Genomic DNA, 22,672 nt, shown 5'->3' with positions numbered 1-22,672 from the left:
TGTTCCCTCATCTTCCTGCAGGCCAGCCTGGATTTATTTCATGGTGGCGATGGGGTTCCGAGGGAGAGCTAGTCTGGGCATGTTCTTATGAGGAAGGAAGAGGAACAAGAGAGGGAAACAGAAACATGCCAGGGTTTTTGTAAGTCTCTACTTTTGCTGAGTCCACTAACATTCTATCAGCCGAGACGAGTCATGTGGCCATGCCCAGACTTAGGGTGGGAGGGGATAGCAATGTCAAGGCAAAACAGTTGTGGTGCCCTGTCTGACTCTTTGTCTCCCCGTGGACTGTAGCCCTCCCTCCAGGCTCCTCTATCTATGGAACTTTCCAGCAAGAATACTGGAGTGGGTTGCCATTTCCTACTCCAGGGAATCTTCCCAATCCAGGGATCAAACCCATGTCTCCTGCATCATTCTGCACTGACAGGCAGATTCTCTACCACTCAGCCACCTCAGTATCCAGGCAGGACAAGGCATCAGTGAATAAAGGCCATTAGTACAATCAAGCGACCGCTCCCTCCCTCTTCTCCATTCTCCGGGTTCTCTTAATCCTTTGAGATGTGTGATGAACTAAGGATCACAGAAGTACCTGCAGTTTTGTTCCTGCTGTGTGGTTCTCACCCACAGGGCCAAGAGTTGGAGAGATCCAGGCAGAGACTGCTGTAGCTACCTTTACTTGCCTGGCGATTCCATCAGTATGTTGGTGTACGCTTTCCATACACTGACTTCCAAATTTTGTTTCCAGCAGAAACCTCTCACCTGCACGCCAGATTCTTCCATGCACTTGTCTAAAGGCATCTCAAAATGAGCACATCCAAAGCTCAATACTTGATTTTCCCCATAATCTGTCCTTTCTTCAGTCCTCCCATCTTAGTCTGGTGTTTCTTTTTCTCTCATATCCTGCATCCAATCTTTCAGCAAATTCTGTCAGCTCTATAATATCTTAAACCTTATGCCTCCTGTCCCTCTGCCACTTCCACCATCGCACAGACCACCATCACCTCTCTCTTGAGGGTCCGTATGGTCACTGTTTTCTCTCTGCTTCCCTACAATCTGTTCTCAGCACAACAGCCAGATGGATCCTTTACAAACCTGCTCACAACCTGTCACAGGTCGACAAAATCCACAGTGTTCACTGTGGCCTATCCACGCCACCATGTACAGATTGGGCCTCTGACCTTCACTCCAACTCTCTCCTGGCTCCAGCCTGCTGGCCTCCATACAGTCCTCCAAATGTCCTTAGGATCCTGTCTCAGCAGCTTGTCCTCCTCGCTGCCTCTGTCAGGATAGTCCTTCCCTTGCTCCATTTACCCCTCTGCAGAGGGCCCTCCCGGCCCCTCTCTCTTCATAGCCTGTCTTAGTGCCTGACATTACCCTATCTGGGTATTTCTGTCTCTCTCACTGGAATAAAGTACGCTCCGGGAGGGCCAGTTGTTTGAAAACCATCCTGCTGTATCCTGGAGCCTAGAGCAGACCCACACAGCGGAGGCGCTGAGTGCTTCCTGGTTGCATACGTGGGAGGCAGGGACATCTGCTGCGCTGGGGCCTGAAGCCCCAGTGGGGTTTGAGGCACTGACATGGAGAAAATAGCCAAGCACGAGGTGTCAAGGCCTGGGTGAGTCCCTACCCACAGCCACCCTGGAGGACGGTGCAGAGCTGCTGGAGCAGGAGGAAAACCAGGAAAGCAAAGGGCAGAGGAATTTCGAGAAGTTTCATGTCTAAGATCCACTATTTCTAAGATTTGGTGCCTATGAGTCATCATTTCTTGGAGCCTATGATTCGAAACAGCCTTTCCCTGTGGTGGAAGGAGGCTTGGCGCATGGGGAGCCCCCGCCCTCCCCCATGGCCTCCCCTGCTCAGGGGCTCAGGGCCCTGGATTGGACACACATGTCAGAGTCAAATGTTCCAGGAGGAGTCCCTGCTCTCAGCTGCTTTTCACGTGGTGAAAATTGATACTTTTGGTTTGAGGTTTTTTCCCCAGTTGCTCTCAGTACTGAGCAAGTGTTTTTTGCAAAGCTGGGTGGTTGGACATCGCTGTCACCATGCTTCAGTGAGAGAGTGGGGTTGCCAGGGAAGATCACGTGCTTCCCGCAGGGACCCTCGTCTCAGCTCTGTGGGATTGCTGTGTGGCTCCCGGGGGCCAGCCCCCTCCCCGAGCCTCTTTCCCCAGTGGGTTTCGAGATCCCTTCTAGCTCTGTGGTTCTGAAACACAAAGGCCTAGAGGCCAGTGAGGAAGCTTCTGGGCATGGGCAGAAAGTTCTGGAGGCAGGTTCTGGGAGACAAGGCTGGCAGGATAGTGTAGAGCTCAACATTGCAGACCTTGATTCCAGGCTGAGAGGGTGGCTGCTCTACTTGAGAAGGGGGAGGCCAGTGGGTTTGGGAAGGATGGATCAGAGCAGGGTAGCGTGGAGTGGGCAGGATGTGCCTGGAGGCATGGGGATGCCCTGGGAAGGGGTGTAGTCACTTCGGTTGCATTCAGCCCACTTTTATCAAGTAACTTCTCTGGGCAGAGTTGGACTGAGAGGTGGTGGGGAGAGAGGGCAAGGGGAGGGGTGCAGTGGGGAAGGCAGGAGAATAAAGGTCCCTGCATCCAGCCGTCAATCATCTTAGGACAGACAGATTGGAAGAGCACCCTGGATAGCCATTCTCAGCATCCTTTTCTAGCTCTGAGGTTCTAAGAGGCTGTGCAGAAAATGAAGACACCAGCAGGGAACTTAAAGCAGCCGCCTCAGCCTTGATCTGGCCCAGAGCAGATGCCCACCAAGTGCTGAAACAGAACGAGAGTGCGGGTGACCGGGAGAGGGAACTGGGAAATGGAGGCAGACGTGACTAAGGAAAATCAGAAAGATGCGGGCTTCAGCTGAACAGGAAAATAAGGCTCACAGCTTCCTTCAGGGTGGGAAGGTATATGTTATGTCTCTGAGAGGCTTCCAGAGGAACACAACAGGCCATGTCCCTGGATGACTCTCCAAGACATGAGTTCATTTCCTAGAACTCCAAGTGGGGGCTCCAGAAAATTGACGTCTGCTCACAGGGCAACCTCCTGGGACAAACCCAAGCGAAACACCAATCAGAGCTGGGCCAGAGAGATTAAGTCAGCTTGGCTCTATTTATAGCCCCCAGTCACCCCTTCAGGCATTGGATGAAGCTCTTGGGAGCTGTGCTTGGAAAGAAATAATTCCCACCTTTGGAGCTTGGGCTGGGGACATGGGATTAGGAGTGAGTTTGGGAACTTACAAATACTAAGTGAGGCGGACCGTGGCCTTGCCCCAGGAGACATGCAGGGAGGCCTGGGGCAGAGTGTATGGTCTCGGCCTACTAATATCTCCCAGGCACATTATGTCTGAATTTTATGTAACTACCACCAGAAACCCAGGTCTCCTGGGGAAAAAAGGAAGGCTTCCCGTGGGTCTTCAAAACCAAAAGAAAATGTATGTTTTCTCATTTAATAATCAAAAGTATAATTCTTTATGAAAATCTGAGGCTAGGACTTCCCTGGTGGTCTAGGGGACAAGGGCTTGATCCCTGGTCAGGGAAGACCCTACATACCAAGGGGCAACACAGCCCATGTGCCACCACAGCTGAGTCTGTGGGCCACAGCTACCGAAGCCTGTGCTCCTAGAGCGTGTACTCTGCAACAAGATAAGCTACAGCAACGAGAAGCCCGTGCACCATACGAAGACCCAGCCTACCGCCCCACATAGTTTTAAACACACTAAGAAAAGATCTGAGGATAAGCTTGTGGACAATAATACAGCCTCGTGCATCAGGAAATGCTCTTGGCTGCTAGTTAACAGAAACTTGAAGCAGCAGAGGCTTAACTAATGTAAAAACATGTCTTTTCTCTCCAATAAGCAGACCAGAGGTGGCAAGGATCACCAGGAGCCCATGCTCCCTCCACCTTTGTGCTTTGCCATGTTTATTTAGCACTTGGTTTTTCTCACCAGTGTCTCATGGTGCAGTGAAGCTGCTGAAGCTCCACCTGTTATGTCTATGCTCTGGGCAGAAAGAAATGAGCTGGAGGAAAGGACCAAAGGGTCCTAGCTGCATAAGCATCTTTGCAAGCTTTTTCCAGGAAACGCCACCCCATCACTCCCACTTATATTGCACTGACCACCCCTCTGGAAAGAGACACTGGGAAACAGGGCTTATTGTCAGGGCCCTCTTGGTCCCTGTAACAGCCTTCAGTTTCTGTTAGTGAGAAGAAAGAATGGAGACTGGGTAGACAGCTAGTCATCCCTGCCACAGCACATATTTTAAACTATTTCCATTGTTAAGGATGTTGTAAAGAGATGAACGCATGAGGTATAAGTTCCATTCGCTTTCTTACGTGTGGCCTTTTGAATGCTCTTGGTTTCTGCTCAAGCTACAGTGGCTTTCCTTCTAAGTTTTATTAGAGAAACATTTAGTCACTTGAACCTACTGGGACTGTACCCAGGAGACGTTTTCGAACTGTTATCACTGGCACAGTGTGGACATCCTTCATTCTGGTCACGAGTGCTCAGGGCAGTGTGCCTAGTGTGAGCTTTGGCTCTGCTTGATTTCCAAAGCCCTTGCTGGCAGCCACTGTTCTGGTGGCAGAAATTTGCTTATCACTTATTGAAAAAATATCCTCAGGTGAGCTTCTGCAATCTCAGCTCCTCTCCCTTATGACAATGCTGAAATCAGTGGGGAAAACCATGACCATTCTCTACCACTTTTCTGCCTTGGCAGCTCATTGTAAGTCCTCTTCTAACTGCCACATTAAAATACAGGTTACCCTAAACCTGTATTTTAGCAGCAGCGAAAAAAATTATAGTTTCTGCTTCTCAACACTGACTGCTGGGGTGTAAAGTCAAGAAAAAAAAAACCCACACTCATGTTCACATGTATAACTCCATGGATATGAGAGCTGAGTCTTGCAAAAGAAGAGACGTGCCAAGAACAAGAGTGAGCGGGAAGGAGGGTCCAGGTAGAGGACACGGCATGAACACAAGGCGCCTGGGCTGTTCAGGGAAGTGCTAGCACAGGGACAAAAACCCTTGTGAGCATCTCTGAGTCAGGATAGATTCCTAAGGCAGATTATAAAGGCAGAGGCCCTCACTGTAAATTGCAAATTGCTTTATAGTTTGCTGCCAGAACTGTGTGAGGGAGTCCATGTCACCAAACATCCTCTGGCATTGCCCTTCTTTGGGATTTGAATGAGACTGACCTTTTCCAAATTCTGTGGCCACTGCTGAGTTTTCCAAATTCATTGACATACTGAAGGCAGCACATTAACAGCATCATTTTTTAGGATTTTAGATAGCTCAGTTTCAATTCCGTTACCTCCACCAGCTTTGTTCATTGTAATGCTTCCTAAGGTCCACTTGACTTCACACTCCAGGATATCTGGCTGTAGGTGAGTGATCACACCATTGTGGTTATCTAGGTCATTAAGACTGTTTTTGTACAGTTCTTCTGTGTATTCTTGCCACCTTTTCTTACTCTCTTCTGCTTCTGTTAGATCCTTACCATATCTGTCCTTTATCATGCCCATACTTATATGAAATGTTCCCTTGATATATCCAGTTTTCTTGAAGAGAACTCTAGTCTTTCCCATTCTATTGTTTTCCTTTATTTCTTTGCATTGTTCACTTAAGAAGGCTTTCTTAACTCTCCTTGCTCTTCTCTGGAAGTCTGCATTCAATTGGGTAAATCTTTCCCTTTCTCCCTTGCCTTTTGCGTCTTCTTTTCTCAGCTTTTTGTAAGGCCTCCTCAAACAACCCGTTTGCCTTCTTGCATTTCTTTATCTTTGGCATGGTTTTGGTCATTGCCTCCTGTACAATATTATGAACCTTGGTCCATAGTTCTTCAGGCAGTCTACCAGATCTAATCTCTTTAATATATTCATCACCTCTACGGTATAATCGTAAGGAATTTGATTCAAGTCATATCTGAATAGCCTAGAGGTTTTCCCTATTTTGTTCAATTTAAGCCTCAATTTTTCAATAAGGGGTTCATGATCTGAGCGATAGTCAGCTCCAGGTCTTGTTTTTGCTGACTGTATCGAGCTTCTTCATCTTCAGTTGTTCTTCTTCAAGAACATAATCAGTTTGATTTTGGTATTGACCATCTGGTGATACCCATATGTAGAGTCATCTCTTGTGTTATTGGAAAAGGGTGTTTACTATGACCAACATGTTCTCTTGACAAAACTCTGTTAGCCTTTGCCCTGCTTCATTTTGCACTCCAAGGCCAAACTTGTCTATCAACTTGTATATTATTCCAGATACCTCTTGACTTCCTAATTTTGCATTCCAAACCCCTACCCCTACAATGAAAAGGACATCTTTTTGTGGTGTTAGTTCTATTAAAGTGAAAGTGAAGTCATTCAGCTGTGTCCGACTCTTTGCGACCCCATCCTGCCAGGCTCCTCTGTCCATGGGATTCTCCAGGCAAGGGTACTGGAGTGGGGTGCCATTGCCTTCTCCAGGGAGAAGTTCTATTAGCTCTATTAGGTTGGTACAAAAATAACTGGTTTCAGACTGTGAATTTTAAACCACTATAACTAGGCTCAAACACATCTTTGCTGATTAAAATAAGAACCATTACAATCAACACATTTTTGCCAACGAGAAATAAGTTTATTCCTGTAGTGTAAAAATCTGTGCTTCAGAATTCAGTGAGCTGTTGGGAAGCATTTTCTGCCTCCTGCTGGTTGTGGAAGCATTTTCCTTGCAAAAAGCTGTTGAGATGCTTGAAGAAGTGATAATCAGTTGGCAAGAGGTTAGGTGAATATGGCAGATGAGGCAAAACTTTGTAGCCCAACTCATTCAACTTTTGAAGCATTGGTTGTGTGATTTGCAGTCAGGCGTTGCCATGGAGAAGAATCGGGCCCATTCTGTTGACCAATGCTGGTTGCAGGCATTGCAGTTTTCAGTGCATCTCATTGATTTGCTGAGCACACTTCTCAGATGTAATGGTTTCTCCAGGATTCAGAAAGCTGTACTGGATAAGATGGGCAGCAGACCACCAAACAGTGACTATGACCTTTGTTTGTGTGCAAGTTTGTCTTTGGAAAGTGCTTTGGAGCCTCTTCTTTTGTTGATTATCAGGACTACTCCATTTCTTCTAAGAGATTCTTGCCTGCAGTAGTAGATATAATGGTCATCTGAATTCAATTCACCCATTTCCATCCATTTTAGTTCACTGACTCCTAAGATGTTGATGTTTACTCTTTCCATCTCCTGTTTGGAAGATTGACCACGTCCAGTTTACCTTGATTCAGGGACCTAACATCCCAGGTTCCTGTGCAATATTGTTCTTTATAGCATCGGACTTTAATTTCACCACCAAACATACCCACAACTGAGGGTTGTTTCTGCTTTGGCCCAGCTGCTTCTTTCTTCCTGGAGCTATTAGTAATTGCCCTCCACTCTTCCCTAGTAGCATATTGGACAACTTCCAGCCTGAGGGGCTCATCTTCCAGTGTCATATCTTTTTGCCTTTTCATGCTGTTCGTAGGGTTCTCACGTCAGGAATCCTGGAGTGGTTTGCCATTCCGTCCTCCAGTGGACCATGTTCTGTCAGGACTCTGCACTATGACCCGCCCATCTTAGTGGCCCTGCACAGCATGGCTCATGGCTTCATAGAGTTATGCAAGCCCTTTTGCCATGACAAGTCTGTGATCCATGAAGGGGATCATTTTTCTATTGAGGTTATTAATGTTTTTGTGGTCCATTTATTTATGTAGCAAATATTTACTGAGTGCCTCTTATGCGTTGGGCACTCTTCCAGGAGCTAGGGACATAGCAGAGAACAAAGCAGAGATCCCACCCTCCAGGGAGCTGATGTTCTGGTGAGAAAACACAGAGAGTGAACATGGAAACAAGGCCAAGAATTGTAAAAACTCTTTAAAGATTGAAGGTGGTAACACTTTGTTGTATAGTTTCCCCAGCTTGTTTGCTTTATTATTTTATTTGTATTGTAATCTGTCTTAAAGAGCTTCTTAATTTTTTAGCTTTTGATTTTGGCCTGATTTTAGGTTTATAGAAAAGTTGCAGAGTACAGAGAGTTCCCAGCTCTGCTCAGCTTCCCCTGACGTTAGTGACCTACCTCTAGCACATTAGTCAAAAGTAAGACATGAAATTAGTACAACTGTATTAACTAAATTGCTTCATTGGATTTCACCAGTTTTCCACTAGTGTCCTATTTTTCTGTTCCAGAATCCAATCCAGGATACTAAGCTGCACTTAGGAAGTTCTTAGTTTTAATGAAGTAAAATCTATTGATTTATTTTAATTGCTCATTTTGTTCTTAGAAGTCCTTCCACGTCCTGAGATCTGATAAAATATTAATCTGTATTTTTTCTAGATATTTATGGTTTCATTTTCTAAATTATTTATTTCTTTCAGCCATCTGGGATGTATCTGGGTGCAGTGCATGTAAAGATCGAGGGCTTCCTAAATGGCTCAGTGGGAAAGAATCTGCCTGCTAAGCAGGAGACATGGGTTTGACCCTGGGTTGGAAAGATCCTCTGGAGAAGGAAATGGCAACTCATTCCAGCATTCTTGTCTGGAAAATCCCATGGACAGAGAAGCCGTGTGGGCTCCATGGGGTCGCAAAGAATCCGACATGACTTAGTGACTAAACAAAAACAACAGCATAAAGATCTAGGGTTTATTTTTAAAGTGTTTTTTTTTAAGGGGACCATTTTTAAAGTCTTTATTAAATGTGTTACAGTATCACTTCTGTTTTATGTTTTGATTTTTTGGCTGTGAGATGCATGGCATCCTAGCACCCCAACCAGGGACTGAACTTGCAATCCATGCTGTTGTTCAATTGCTAAGGGTTGTCTGACTCTTTGTGACCCCATGGACTGCAGCACACCAGGCTTCCCTGCTTTCAAACTGTCTCCCAAAGTTTGCCCAAACTCATGTCCATTGAGTTGGTGATGGCATCCAACCATTTCATCCTCTGTCACCTCCTTCTCTTCTTGCCCTCAATCTTTCTCAGCATCAGAGTCTTTTCCAGTGAATCAGCTCTTCACATCAGGTGGCCAAAGTATTGGACCTTCAACTTCAACATCAGTCCCTTCAATAAATATTCAGGGTTTCCTCTAAGACTGACTGGTTTGATCTCCTTGCAGTCCAAGGGACTCTCAAAAGTCTTCTCTAGCACCATAGTTCAAAAGCATAAATTCTTCAGCACTCAGCCTTCTTTATGATCCAACTCTCACATCCATATACAACCACTGGAAAAACCATAGCTTTGACTAGACAGACCTTTGTCAGCAAAATGATGTCTCTGCTTTTTAATACACTGTCTAGGTTTGTCAAAGCATTCTTTCCAGGGTTCAAGTGTCATTTAATTAGATGGCTGCAGTCACCATCCACAGTGATTTTGAAAATCACTGCCCAAGAAAATAAAATCTGTCACTGTTTCTACTTGTTTCCATCTATTTGCCATGAAGTGATGGAACCAGATGCCTTGATCTTCGTTTCTTGAATGTAGAGTTTTAAGCCAGGTTTTTCACTCTCCTCTTTCACCTTCATCAAGAGTCTCTCTAGTTCCTCTTCTCTTTCTGCCATTAGCATGGTATCATCTGCGTATCTGAGGTTGTTGATATTTCTCCTGGCAATCTTGATTCCAGCTTATGATTCATCCAGCCTGGCATTTTGCATAATATATTCTGCATATAAGTTAAATAAACAAGGTGACAATATACAGCCTTGATGTACCCCTTGCACTGGAAAGCAAACTCCCAACTGTTGGACCACCAGGGAAGTTCCAAGACCTGGTGTTTATTTTTCTGAATAGTTGGTCAGCTATGCAGTTCTCCAGAATGGGTCCTTCCTTTCTTCACCGATTTGTGAAGCAACTTCTATAGCATATGAAATACTAAGATGTCCCAGGTTCTGTCTCCAGGTATAGGTTCCGTTACATTGATTTTTCTGTTGATGGCTGTCAGTATCTCACTGTTTTGAGAGTTGCATATTTATAGCATGCTTTCACATCTGGTAGGACCCAACCCCTTCCTGCTTTAGAAGATGAAGATTATGTTAATAAGAATAATGATCCCATTTATATGCCAGGTCCTGTGTTGGGAGCCACAGATAAGATATGAATGACCAAGCCCCCCCTTCAAGGAGGCCAGTCAGTGGGGAGGCAGACACCTGACTAGTGCCACCAGCAGCGTGCTGGAGTGTAGGTAACTATAGGGGAAGGGCCAAGGAGTCTGCCTGGAGCAGTTGCAAAAGGCTTGGTCTCTGCTTGACTGGTGTAGGAATCAGCCAGAGAAGCAGGCAGGGCATTTCAGGCAGAGGGAACAGCAGTCAAAGGCCTGGAGCTGGAGACGTATGCAGCATATTTGGGGAACCATATGCAGTTGGTGTTGAAGCTTTAAGTCCTGAGATGGGAGTGATGGAAAGAGGCAAGACTGCAGGGGCAGGTGGGGTGGGGTCATGGAAGGCCTCCACTGCCAAAGGAGGTGTTCAGGTGACCCCAAGGGCCCTCCTGTCCTGGAATTCTTCAATTACTGATTCTCTTCTCAGGAACATGTTCCCAGCCAACCTGGTGGAAGCCACATTCAAGCAGGTGAGTGGGTTCCTGGGCAATAGAGGGTGGGCAGGCAGGGCCAGCCTGGGCCTGGCTTGGCTGGTTAGTCTCCCTGTCTCTGGGGGTGGGATGCTACAGGAGAGGGTCAGGGGGAAAGACCTAGATCTTTAGAGCCTCCTGTGGCTGTACCCCTGCCCTGGGTTCTGACTTTTCATGAGGAAGAATTATGAGAGGAGAAGGAAGCCCCCACTGAGTGCTGGCTCCACCCTTGATTACGCCCATACTCATGCACTGGGTCTCTCTCAGACCTCACAGCAACCCTACCCCAGGCTAGGACCAGAACATCTCCTGGATGAGGAAACTGAGACTCAGGAGGGTTAAAGGATTTGCCCAAGGTTAAATCACTAGTAAATGGCAGAACTAGTAGGTGAACTCAGACTGCTGGCATCAAAGCCTGCTTTCTCTTTCTTTTTAAAATAATCCTTTCCTGTAATAAAAGCAGCAATAATACTCACTGTAAAGTATTAGGGAAATACTAAAATAAATAAGTGAAATTCACTCAGTTGTGTCCAACTCTTTGTGACCCCCATGGACTGTAGCCTGCTAGGTTCCTCTGTTCGTGGAATTCTCTGGGCCAGAATACTGGAGTGGGTAAGCTGCTGCCTTTTCCAAGGGATCTTCCCAACCCAGGTATTGAACCCAGGTCTCTTGCATTGCAGGCAGATTCTTTACCAGCTGAGCTACCAGGGAAGCCCAAAGCAGAGGATAAAAATACTTGTAGTTCCAGGACCTAGCAATAGTGATAGTAGATGGCATGCTTCTATCTTTTTTTCTCTGTTGAAATGTTTTTAAAAATAAAATTAGGATCATAGTACACACATAGTGTGCATCTTGCTTTTTCCTCCACTCCCATTATATCATGAGCACTTTACATGGTTATTAATGCTTCTTGAAAATACAAGTCATGTACGGATATGAGAGTTGGACCATAAAGAAGTCTGAGTACCAAAGAATTGACGCTTTCAAGCTGTGATGTTGGAGAAGACTTTTGAGAATCCCTTGAAGCGCAAGGAGATCAAACCAGTCAACCCTAAAGGAAATCAATCCTGAATATTCACTGGAAGGACTGATGTTGAAGCTGAAGTTCCTCTGATAACAAAGAGCCGACTTACTGGAAAAGACCCTGATGCTGGGAAAGATTGAAGGCAGGAGGAGAAGCAGGTGACAGAAGATAAGATGTTTGGATGGCATCACTGACTCAATGGAAATGAGTTTGAGCAAACTCTGAGAGGTGGTGAAGGACAGGGAAGCCTGGTGTGCTGCAGTCCACGGGGTCGCAAAGAGTGGGACATGACTGAGCAACTGAACAACAACAAAAAATACAATGCTTACTGATGATGTCATAGCCTGATGTAAGCCTAGGCTGTAATTTATTTGCCTATTTCTCCTTTTGGTTGTTTACCAAAACAGCCTTGTTGTTATTCAGTCACTAAGTAATGTCTGACTCTATACCCCGTGAATTGTAACATACCAGGCTCCTCTGTCCTCCACTGTCTCCCAGAGTTCACTCAAATCCATGTCCCTGAGTCAACGATGCTATCTAACCATCTTATCCTCTGCTGCCCCCTTCTTCTGCCTTCAATCTGTCCCAGTATCAGGGTCTTTTCCAGTGAGTTGGCTCTTCACATCAAGTGGCTAAAGAATTGGAGCTTATGAATAGTCAGGGTCAGTTTCCAACAACCCTGTACACAAATCTTTATTTGCACTTCTAATAATTTCCCTTCTAAAATGTCAGTCTGGTTGACTCAGTCCAACAAGCATTTCCTGATCTTCCCTGTGGTGGGCCCTGCATTGAGCCTGGAGACACACAAGAGGTGGTTGAGAGATAGAGGAGAGGCTCCAAAATAAGGAGCTGTGAAAGCTTGAGCTAACCCCTGTATCTTCCCTCACCTCTTGTGTCTTCATTTATGGAAAGAGCCAAGTGGTGAAGGGCCCTGAATGCTCGGCTAGGGAGTTTGAATATTATCCCAACAGTGATGGGCAATTACTGAAGATGTGAGAGAGAAAGAGAACATTGCTCTACTTTCCACCCCATCTGAAATGCCCTTTATCTTTTGGGAAACTCCTACCCTTCCTTCAAGAATCAGCACCTGGCGCAGAGTGTTCAACCCTGGGATGATGACGGTGGTTGCGATGCTGATGGTGGTGGTAGTGATGATAGCAGTGATGGTTACAGTAGGCTCACCATGTGCCAGGCACTAATGTCAGAACTTTACATACATCACCTCATTTAACCTAATGAGGTTAGTAACTATTAAGACCCCACTTCACAGATGAGGGAGCTGAAGCATTGACATTTTAGGTATATTTCCTGAGTGGCTCCTTTTCTCCACCCACCCCCAGATACTTTGCTTTATTGATACTTGGTGTTAGGAAGATAGGAGCCCTTGTTTGGGCTCATAGTACCTGAGGAATGAGAAGAAAAGACTTGGCAATGTCCTGGGGGCTGAGGAAGAGGGGTAGCTGACTCGGTCACCCAGCTCTCCCCAGCTGGCGTCTCATCTCATCAAGAAAGCTTGGGGCAAACTAAGCTTTCCTAACAGGAGGTCCAAATTTCCTTCAGTGGAAGGCAGGGCTGGCTGGCTGTTAGGCAGATGGATAGTAGGTGGCTGAAAGAGGACAAACAGGTGAATGGAGGATTATCCAGGCAGATTATCTGTATAGGAGATGGATGGATGGTTAGAGAGGGTCCCAGCCAGGTGGCACTTGTGGTAAAGAATGTCAATGCAAGAGATGTAAGAGATGCAGATTTGATCCCTGGGTCGGGAAGATCCCCTGGAGAAGGGCGTGGCAACCCACTCCAGTATTCTCGCCTGGAGAATTCCATGGTCAGAGGAGCCTGGCGGGCTACAGTCCACAGGGTCTCACAGAGTCGGACGTGACTGAAGTGACTTATCACAGGTAGGTGTGATGATGCACGGAAAGAAGAGGGGAGGAGGGATGGAGGGAGGTGTGCCTGGGTAGTGTGTGGGTGAACAAACAAATCTCAGTTTTGCTTTTTGGTAAAATATTGATAATACTCCCTGTCCTGCCTATGTCACAGGGTTCAGTTCAGTTCAGTTCAGTCGCTCAGTCGTTTCACGGGGTTACTGTCAATCAAATAGTTCATGAGTGGATACAGATGTGCTTCCAAGATGTTATTATTATTGTTGTTGATATCACACTTGGTCCTGACTCACTGGGGTGTCGCCCACCAGTATCGCACCAAGACCACCCCCGTTGTCAAGTCCCCCACAGTAGCATCAGAGGAGGCCCCTTCTCGGCGGATCCTCATCTACGGGGTCCAGGAGGAGAATGGCTCTCGTGTGCAGAACTTCGCCCTGGACCTGACACCCCCTCCAGAGGTCGTTTACAAGTCAGAGCCCGGCACCAGCGATGGCATGAACGTGCTGGGCATCGTCATCTTCTCTGCCACTATGGGTATGTGCTGCCCACCACCACAAGAAGCCCTGGAGCCTGGCCCTCCTTGCATTTACCCCTCCCTGCATCCCATGTCCAGTAACCTGAATAGCCTGGAGTCTCCCCATTTTCCAGGAGGTTCCTTCCTTTCCCTTTCTGAGGGAGTGACTCAAGTCCCTATTGCATTACCCAGGGACAAGGGGGTGTCCCTAGCCCTCCCCAAGTTGGAGCTGCTGTTCCTCACTGGGAATTCCCCACGCCTGGGTGCTATTTGCCTCCAGGGGTGTTGGTCCTCTCTCTGAGAAGGCCATGCCTCTGACCTTGCCAGCAGCTGTTTGTTTAAAGCCCTCATTCTTCCCTTCCACCCTCAACCACAAGGCTTTCTCAGTGGCCACCTCTCTCTGCAGACCTGTCAGTGCCATTTCTGGGGGCCTGTGACCATACCCTTTCCTTTGCTGGGTCCCCAAGGCCCACCACAGGCTACTTACCATGGAGCTGGTGAAGTTTAACTTGCGCAGGTCCCTTCTAAGGCCTGTACCCTTTTTCCTTTTTAAAATTTTATGTTATTTTTCTTGAAGAAGGCTCCAAGCTGTGCAAACTTCAGATCCTACAAAACCTCTGATTATGCCTCTGCCTGCAGCGTCCCCCCCTTGACCACCCACACCGACATATGCACACAGCCTTCTTCCTTCTTTGGTAGCAGTGGTTTGCCACTAAGTTGTGTCCAACTCTTGCCACCCCATGGACTATAGCCCACCAGGCTTCTTTGTCCATGGAGTTTTCCAGGCGAGATTGCTGGAGTGGGTTGCATTTCCTTCTCCAGGGGATATTTCCAACCGAGGATCAAACCCACATCTCCTGCATTGCAGGCAGATTCTTTACCAGCTGAGCTACCAGTGAAGTCCTCTTCCTTTTTCAGAGTCTAGGAATTCCTAACCCCTCCACAACTATCTAGCTTGTCAGTCCCACCTAGTCCTTCTAGGTCATTCCAGGGGTCACCAGGAGCCTCACTATAAAATCCTATCAGCCCCTTCCCCCAGCCCCAGCCCTGGGCCTAGCGGGGCACTCTCCAGCTTCCAACTCCTACACAGGGTTTTCTTCCCAAGTGGAAATTCTCCCATCTTCTTGGTTTCTTGGGCAAGGAACTTGGCGGTTACTTTCTACTTTGCCCTCTGCTTCAACTCACACCCAAATCCCATCAGGTCTGCCTCTGAAATCCCCTCCATTTCCTTCTGCCCACTGCCCCAGCCAAGGCTGCTGTCATCTCTCACCTGGTTTCTGGAAAAACTCCCCCAAGAATCCCCTGTCCTTGTGTGTCCTCCTCACAGGGTCATTGAGTCCCCATGTAAAGCCTCCGCCGGCTCCACTGTCCTCAGAGAGGGGTGCAAACACTGCGTGACCTACAGAGCCTGCGAGCTCCGGCCAGGCTGCCGCTCTGGGCCAGCTCACTTCCCCAGCCACTCTGCCTGTCGGTTCCTGGAAGGTGCCTCCCTCAACCAGGCTGCTCCTGCCCCTCCCTCTCCACTACACTTTTCTCATCCTTGAGGGGGCTTAGTATAAGCATCCCATCCTGGGGAAAAGTCTAACCCCAGTCAGATGCCCTGTGTTATTCCTTAAATGTTTGACCCAATACAACTGCCTACTTGTTAGTGTGGCTGTTTAATGCCTGCGCGGCAGCTGTGTACGTTCCATGCAGGCAGAGACAGGTCTTGGTCTCTTTGGTTAGCAGGTGCTCAGTAAACTGGGACAGATGGGTGGACGGGCAGATGAATGACAATGGGGAATGGAGCTCTTCTCATCCTGGTCAAAAGGCCAGGTGGGCACACAGAGGGGCCAGGACCTCAGAGACCCTGGTGTATGAGAGGATGGTGTTTGGAAGCATCCTCAGCACCTCTGATAATCTGTCCCCCGCCTTGGACTTTCTTCCTTTTCCCCAGCCATCAGTGCTGTTTTAGGGCTGGGAGCATACAAAAAGGACATCTATTAGCAGAACTAAAGAAAACTTTGAGAGCCTTCAACTCGTTTCGCTGTTTACTGAGCACATGTCTCTGTCCGCGAGTCGGTGGTGTCCTCAACTCTAGCCGTGCCAATGTCTCTGTGTGCCCCCCCCCTGAGCGTGTGTGAGCACACTCGTGCAGCTGCTCCCCTCACTGAGCCTCCTTCCCCGTCTTCTCCCTGGTGTTGGGATGTGGCTGATGCTAAGGTGGCATTGGCCTTGCTTGTGGGAGGAAGCCCACTGCCACCCTCCACATCCCATGTACAGTTGCTCTAAGCCAGCCAGAGCCTGGGGGTGGAACAGGGAGCCTGATGAGGAGCAGGAATAGCTGTGGAGGGACAGAGTCAGCGGGGAACCTGGCTCTGACTTCAGCCAGGCTTCCACAGGCCAGAGGGACAGAGCTGGGCCCAGTGTCGCCTGCCTCTCTAGCCTCTCCCGCCCACCCCAGTAGGGCCCCCCGACTCCCCTGCCCGGTGGTAGCTGCTCCCTGTTCCGCATGGGTTCGGGGCATCCCGGGCAGGGAAAGAGCTCTTCCCTGGGGTTCCAGAGGCCAGGATCCAGATCTTGCCCCTCACCGGCTGAGTCAGTGGATGAACCTCTTGGACACGGCAACAGTAAGCTCCATGAAGGCAGACACAGAGTGTATATTATGCTCTCCATCTTTGTGTCACCAGTGGGAGAGCAGTTGCTTGTCACTGTCCTGGGAGTGACCTAACTGTGGTTACTGCATGAGCTCAGAACCCCAAGGGGAGGGTGACAGGGGCTTCGGAAAAAGCTTTGCCATTCATTCCCTTGTTCAATCATTCATTCAATAAGTTGCCCTCATGGGTTAACTTTCTATTGGAGGAGACAGAACACAACGGATGACTGTTGTAATAAGTGAGACGAGGGGATCAGAAAGAGATGGGTTAGAGAATAAATGGGGAGGTGCAGGCCTCCAGGCCAGGGCTTCAAGCATCAGGAACAGAGTGGACAAAGCCCCCACCACAGCCAAGAGCTTGATGTAGTCTAGAAACGTGGAAGGCACGATGCAGAAACAGAGTGAGGAAGGGAAAGCAGGGCCAGACAGAGGCGTGAGTTAGAGGCATGGCCAGGCCAGGTGGGGCCTGAGCCAGGGTGAGAGGGGTGGGCTGTTGGTTATGGTCTCTGTGTGCAGGAAAGTCAGTTGGGGGTGTCGGCAGGGAGCATTTTTATTTTTAGAAGGAGGCACGTGCTGCTGGGTAGAGAGGAGGAAGAGATGGAGCCCTGTGGGGAAGTCACAGCCCTCTCCAGCGGGGATGCCGGGAAGGGAGGGGATGTAGGGAGGAAGCGCTGGGTGGCAGAGGCTGCTGGACTGTCGGCCAGGCGCTGAGATCCGTGTGTGCCCATGGTCTGTCCGTGCCTGGCCACAGCACGTGCTGGCTCACGCAGGTGTCCTGCAGGTCTGCCTCCCTCTGCCGGGTCTGTCATTGGCTGTGTCCCTGTCCTCCACAGGCATCATGCTGGGCCGCATGGGTGACAGCGGGGCCCCGCTGGTCAGCTTCTGCCAGTGCCTCAACGAGTCTGTCATGAAGATCGTGGCCGTGGCTGTGTGGTGAGCCTTGTCGTGGGGGTCAAGGGTGGACTCCTACTTACTCCACCCGCTTCCAGCCCTGCCCTGGGAAGCTGGAGGGACCCCGTGGTCCCATAGGAATGAGCAGAAAGCTGCACAGAAGGATACCCCCAGCCCTGTCCAGGCCAAGTTCCAGCCCCAGGCCTGCCACTTCTGGCCCTGTCAGGCCCACTGGGGGCAAACCAAGAGCTAATCCGCCTGGCCCTGACCTCTCAGGCTGTTTCCCCATCTCTTGGGGCCTCATTAGCTCAGCTTTTGGAGAAAGGAGACACTGGAAGGGACAGCCAGCTGCCACTCCTTGACTCAGAGTTCAGACCTTAGGAATCTTCTAGCCCAGCCCTGCACAGTGAGATAGGGTAAGGCAAAGGCCTGCCAAGGTCAGCCATAGAGGATGTCTCATTGCTGGGCTGAAATGTGGGCCTGCAGAGGAAGGCAGAAGGGTGAGGGCTGTGCATGGCTGGACTGGTTAAGAGGGCATTGGTGACACCATATGCCAGGCACTCGGGTACATAGTCACTTTCTATCCTCACAAGAGTCCTGGAAGGCTCAGGGCGGACAGGCCCAGCAGGGCCTCCCAGGGCCTCCCAGGGTCTTTGCCTGCCTGGTGCTGAGCCGGCTGCCCTGCCCACCCTAGGTACTTCCCCTTTGGCATCGTGTTTCTCATCGCTGGCAAGATCCTGGAGATGGACAACCCCACGACCGTAGGAAAGAAGCTGGGCTTCTATGCAGTCACCGTGGTGTGCGGGCTGGTCGTCCATGGCCTCTTCATCCTGCCCCTGCTCTACTTCTTCATCACCAAAAAGAACCCCATCGTCTTCATCCGCGGCATCCTCCAGGCCCTGCTCATCGCGCTGGCCACCTCCTCCAGGTAGCCCTGGGTGGTGAAAGTGTCAGGGAGGAGACCATGGCTGACAGCTATTCTTCTGTACAACCATCATTGGTCTGTAGCCATGGAACCATGGAAAGTGTCAATGTGACCTACTTCACAAACTTGGGGGAGGATTCGGTAACAAGACCTATTCTTGAAATGCTTGAGCCCCTACCTTCCCGAATGGCAGCGAGCCCTCCTCCACATCCCCAGTGTTCACTCAGTCCACATGGGGGTTGGCTTCCACGTGTCAAGGGCAGGCGGAGCTGGAGAGTGTCGGGTCTGCAGTCCCTGCCGCCTTTCACTGACACGTGGAGCTTCTGTTGGAGTCAGGCCCTCCGCTCTTCAGGGGCTTTGCCTGTTTACTGTCACTGGCAGGTGGCCCTGTCACAGCATTGGCAGTGTCTCTAGACAGTGGGGATTTGAGTCATGATTCCATTACCCACTAGCTCTGTGACTGCGGGCAAGTCACCCCACCTCCCCGGGTGGTGGGATTAGTTTCCTCATATACAGACTTGGGATCACTGTGGCCTCTGGCACATAGAGTTGCTGTGTGATTAATGGAGATAACCCACTAAGGCCATTCTGGGCTTGGTGAAGCAACACCTGACCTCAAGCATCTCAGACCGCAACTGAGAGCAGAAGACCCAGGGGGATGAAGTCATGCAAATTCTGCTATTGAGCGAGGAGAAGGGAAGGAGGTGGTCACTTTCTGGGCATCTAGCCCTTTGAAGAAAGAGTGGTTCTCCCCACAGTGAGTGTCCAAGCTCTACACGAAGGAAGTCACCTAAACCTGAGCCCATGTCTCTGGCTCCAAAGGCCTGACTCTTCCCTCCATCCCTTACTGCCTTCTCTTCCCTAGGCCTCAGTCCCCCAGTCTGTGAAATGGGATTAAGGACCACCACAGACCTCCTTCCCCTGCAGCCACATTACCCACCCTTGGCAGCAGAAGCTCCTCATGGAGGACTCTGGAGGAGCAGAACCAGGGAGGAAAAGCCCTAGAAGCCTTGTCTGGGAACCCCATTCGGAGCAGAGGGAGGAAGCGAGAGGGAAAGATGAAGCCCTAAGCAGCTGCTGTTCCCCCAGTTGCTGGTTAAGCCTACCAGCGCCAGCAGCCCTCGCCGTTTCCTGCAGGAACCGCAGGCTCGGGTCCAGCATGCCTGGGGCCCATGAGGGGCTCTAGCAAGTGTACCTGTGAGGAGTAAGGGCTGTGGGGCTATGCAAACCTGAATTTTAGGCCCAACACTGCTACTGGGAGCTCGGTAGCAACACAGCTACAAGAGCAAGGGCTACCATTGGTTGAGTACCTACAATGGGTGCTTCCTAAGTCGCTAAATCCTGTCCGACTCTTTGTGATCCTAAGGACTGTAGCCCACCAGGCTCCTCTGTCCATGGAATTCTCCAGGCGAGAATACTGCAGTGGGTTGCCACGCCCTCCTCAAGGGGATCTTCCCCACCCAGGGATCGAACCTGGGTCTCCTGCATTGCAGGCAAATTCTTTACTGTCTGAACCACCAGGGAAGTGAAGTGAAAGTCGCTCAGTCGTGTCCAACTCTTTGTGACCCTATGGACTATGCAGTCCATGGAATTCTGCAGGCCAGAATACTGAAGTGGGTAGCCTTTCCCTTCTCCAGGAGATCTTCCCAATTCAGGGTTTGAATGTAGGTCTCCCACCTTGGAGGCAGATTCTTTGCCAGCTGAGCCGCAAGGGAAGCCCAAACCACCAGGGAAGCCACCTACAATATGTAGATGCTATTCTAAGCAATCTCTTTTTGAATCCTCCTAATAGTTCCATAGTGTACCAATTGTTTGGGACAAGGAAACTATGGCACGTACAAGTTGAGGAGATGCCAAGGCCACTAAGCTAGTGGGAAACTGGAATCTGAAGCCAGTGCTCCCACCCAGAGCCCTGCTGTTGACCACTTCATCTCCATTTTGCATGGTCATGTGACATGGCGTCAGCCGCTCCTCCCCTCTGGGCTTCATTTCTTCACCTGTTAAAGGAACTCAAAACCTTCCTAGCAGGAAGCCATGAGGTGTAAAGCGCAGCACCCGGCACCTAGCAGATGCTCTGCTGGCGGTCACTCCCTTCCTGACCAGTGTGCACAGGGGGTCTCTAAGGCCCTGAGCCTGGGCAAGTCTGGCCACATGACCATTTTAAAAGCCCCTTCAGTCTGTTCACCCTAGATGGGCCAGCTGCCTGGCATTGGGGGTTGGGGGGGTGCTTCTGTTACCAACCAGCTGGCAACCTGGGGACCCTGACCATCCTGGAGGAGGGTGATGGGCAGACACTGGCCCTTCTATTCACAGCTCAGCCACATTGCCCATCACCTTTAAGTGCCTGCTGGAGAACAACCACATCGACCGGCGCATTGCCCGCTTTGTGCTGCCCGTGGGCGCCACGATCAACATGGATGGCACCGCGCTCTACGAGGCTGTGGCTGCCATCTTCATTGCCCAGGTCAACAACTACGAGCTGGACTTTGGCCAGATCATCACTATCAGGTGTGCTCCTGACATCCAGCACCCAGTGTGGATTGGGGGTGGTTGCTCTGGAAGGGCTTTTGGGAGTCTTGAGCTCCCATATCCCATGCGGTCTCTGAGGCCCAGAGAGGGCAAGGGGCTCATTCCAGGCCACACAGCAAGTCAGTGCTGGGGTCTCATGATTCAGGGCACCAGGCTCCTTCCCCAGGGCTGCCCTGCAGGGGAGCTCTGAGCAACTTGGGAAGCTAGGGCCCAGAGGAGGGCCTGCAGCGGGGACATGCGTAGCAGGGAGCACACTTCAGGCAGGCACAGGGCAAGCAGAGGCCAGCGGCAGGACTGAGGACAGTGGAGGGGCTGCTGGTATGGCTGGAGCTGGGGGACGGTGCTGGGTGAGGACAGAGGTGAAGGGGAAGGCGTCGCATGCCAGCCTGAGGGTACAAGTCTGACCCTGGGGACCCAGTGCCAATGGACGATGGGAACCCGTGGACAACTTCCTGGAATCCTACTGTGACAGCGGCCTGCCAGGCTCCTCTGTCCATGGGGTTCTCCAGGCAAGAATACTGGAGCGGGTTGCCACGCCCTCCTCCAGGGGACCTTCCCAACCCAGGGATCAAACCCAGACACGGGGCTTTCCACAGACTTCTTAGGACGTTCTGCTGAGGCCAGGGATACAGCCTCTGGGACCGCAGGACCTTGGGCAGAGGCGTGCCCCTGCCCCAAGAATGCCCTGCTGTGGCATTCCTAATAATGCCTGCTCCACAGTGCTGTCCCCAAAGGCTCTGGCATTCTGGCCTCCTCCTTGGGTCCAGGGCCCAACAGTGCTGCCTCCCCTCTCCTGCAGCATCACAGCCACCGCAGCCAGCATTGGGGCAGCCGGCATCCCCCAGGCCGGGCTCGTCACCATGGTCATCGTGCTCACCTCCGTGGGCCTTCCCACCGACGACATCACCCTCATCATCGCTGTCGACTGGGCTCTGTGAGTGGGGTGCCCCCCACCCTCTCCTGTCCCCTGGGAGGCAGGTGCTCACGGTGGACCAGGGAGCTGCCATGGTTTGGCACAGTGGGTACTCATTGACACCTGCCCAGCTGCATGATCTGTGGGGCCCAGTTTTCAAAAGTGAAAACCTAGGATCCCTTGTTCAAAAACTACAAAGAATTTCAGGAGGGTGGGAGCAGAGCATGAGCCCAAGCCCTTTGACACACAGGCCCTGAGGCACCACACAGTCACATGCCTGCATCACCCACTTCAGCACCGCCAGGGGGTGCTGGGCCAGGAGGACCAGGAAGACACCCGTCCCGTGAGCACCGCCCTCTCCCAGCTCCCCTAACAACAGAGGGCCTGCCGCTCACCGCCCACCTTGGCCCACCAGGGACCGTTTCCGCACCATGATTAACGTGCTGGGGGATGCACTGGCTGCTGGGATCATGGCTCACGTCTGCCGGAAAGACTTCGCTCAGGACACGGGCCCTGAGGTGAGCACACCCTCTCTCTCCGGCCAGGCTGCCCAAAGGCCCAAGGGCGAACCCAGGAGTGGGGGGCAGGGCAGCACATCAGCTACCCACCAGCTGGGCCGCCTTCCACCCATCCCTCCACACCTGGATCTCCTCACGGGCACCCAGGTGACAGGCTCCTCTCGTAGCTGATTGTTGAACCCAGTCAGCATCCTCAGGGAGCCATACCCTAGTGTCCTGTTGACAACAAGGCCAGCGTTCACATGTCTGCTGGGACCTTCATGGTCCTCGGGGCTCCTTCAATAAC

General features: G+C 50.4%; 1 protein-coding gene across 1 annotated transcript in view; it reads left to right on the top strand.

Annotated features, from left to right (window-relative positions):
• SLC1A7 (solute carrier family 1 member 7) overlaps window positions 1–22,672 on the top strand; it is a 51,637-nt gene that overhangs the window by 27,477 nt on the left and 1,488 nt on the right. Inside the window, exons 4-10 of the mRNA XM_069559822.1 lie at window positions 10,512–10,554; window positions 13,773–13,995; window positions 17,444–17,543; window positions 18,196–18,429; window positions 20,740–20,934; window positions 21,755–21,889; window positions 22,284–22,386. Of these exons, the coding sequence (XP_069415923.1) occupies window positions 10,512–10,554; window positions 13,773–13,995; window positions 17,444–17,543; window positions 18,196–18,429; window positions 20,740–20,934; window positions 21,755–21,889; window positions 22,284–22,386 (1,033 nt within the window). The remainder of the gene's footprint in view (window positions 1–10,511; window positions 10,555–13,772; window positions 13,996–17,443; window positions 17,544–18,195; window positions 18,430–20,739; window positions 20,935–21,754; window positions 21,890–22,283; window positions 22,387–22,672) is intronic.

The sequence above is a fragment of the Ovis canadensis genome, chromosome 1 (assembly GCF_042477335.2).
Source record: "Ovis canadensis isolate MfBH-ARS-UI-01 breed Bighorn chromosome 1, ARS-UI_OviCan_v2, whole genome shotgun sequence".
NCBI lineage: Eukaryota > Metazoa > Chordata > Mammalia > Artiodactyla > Bovidae > Ovis > Ovis canadensis.
This window is presented reverse-complemented; position numbering and strand designations above follow the sequence as displayed.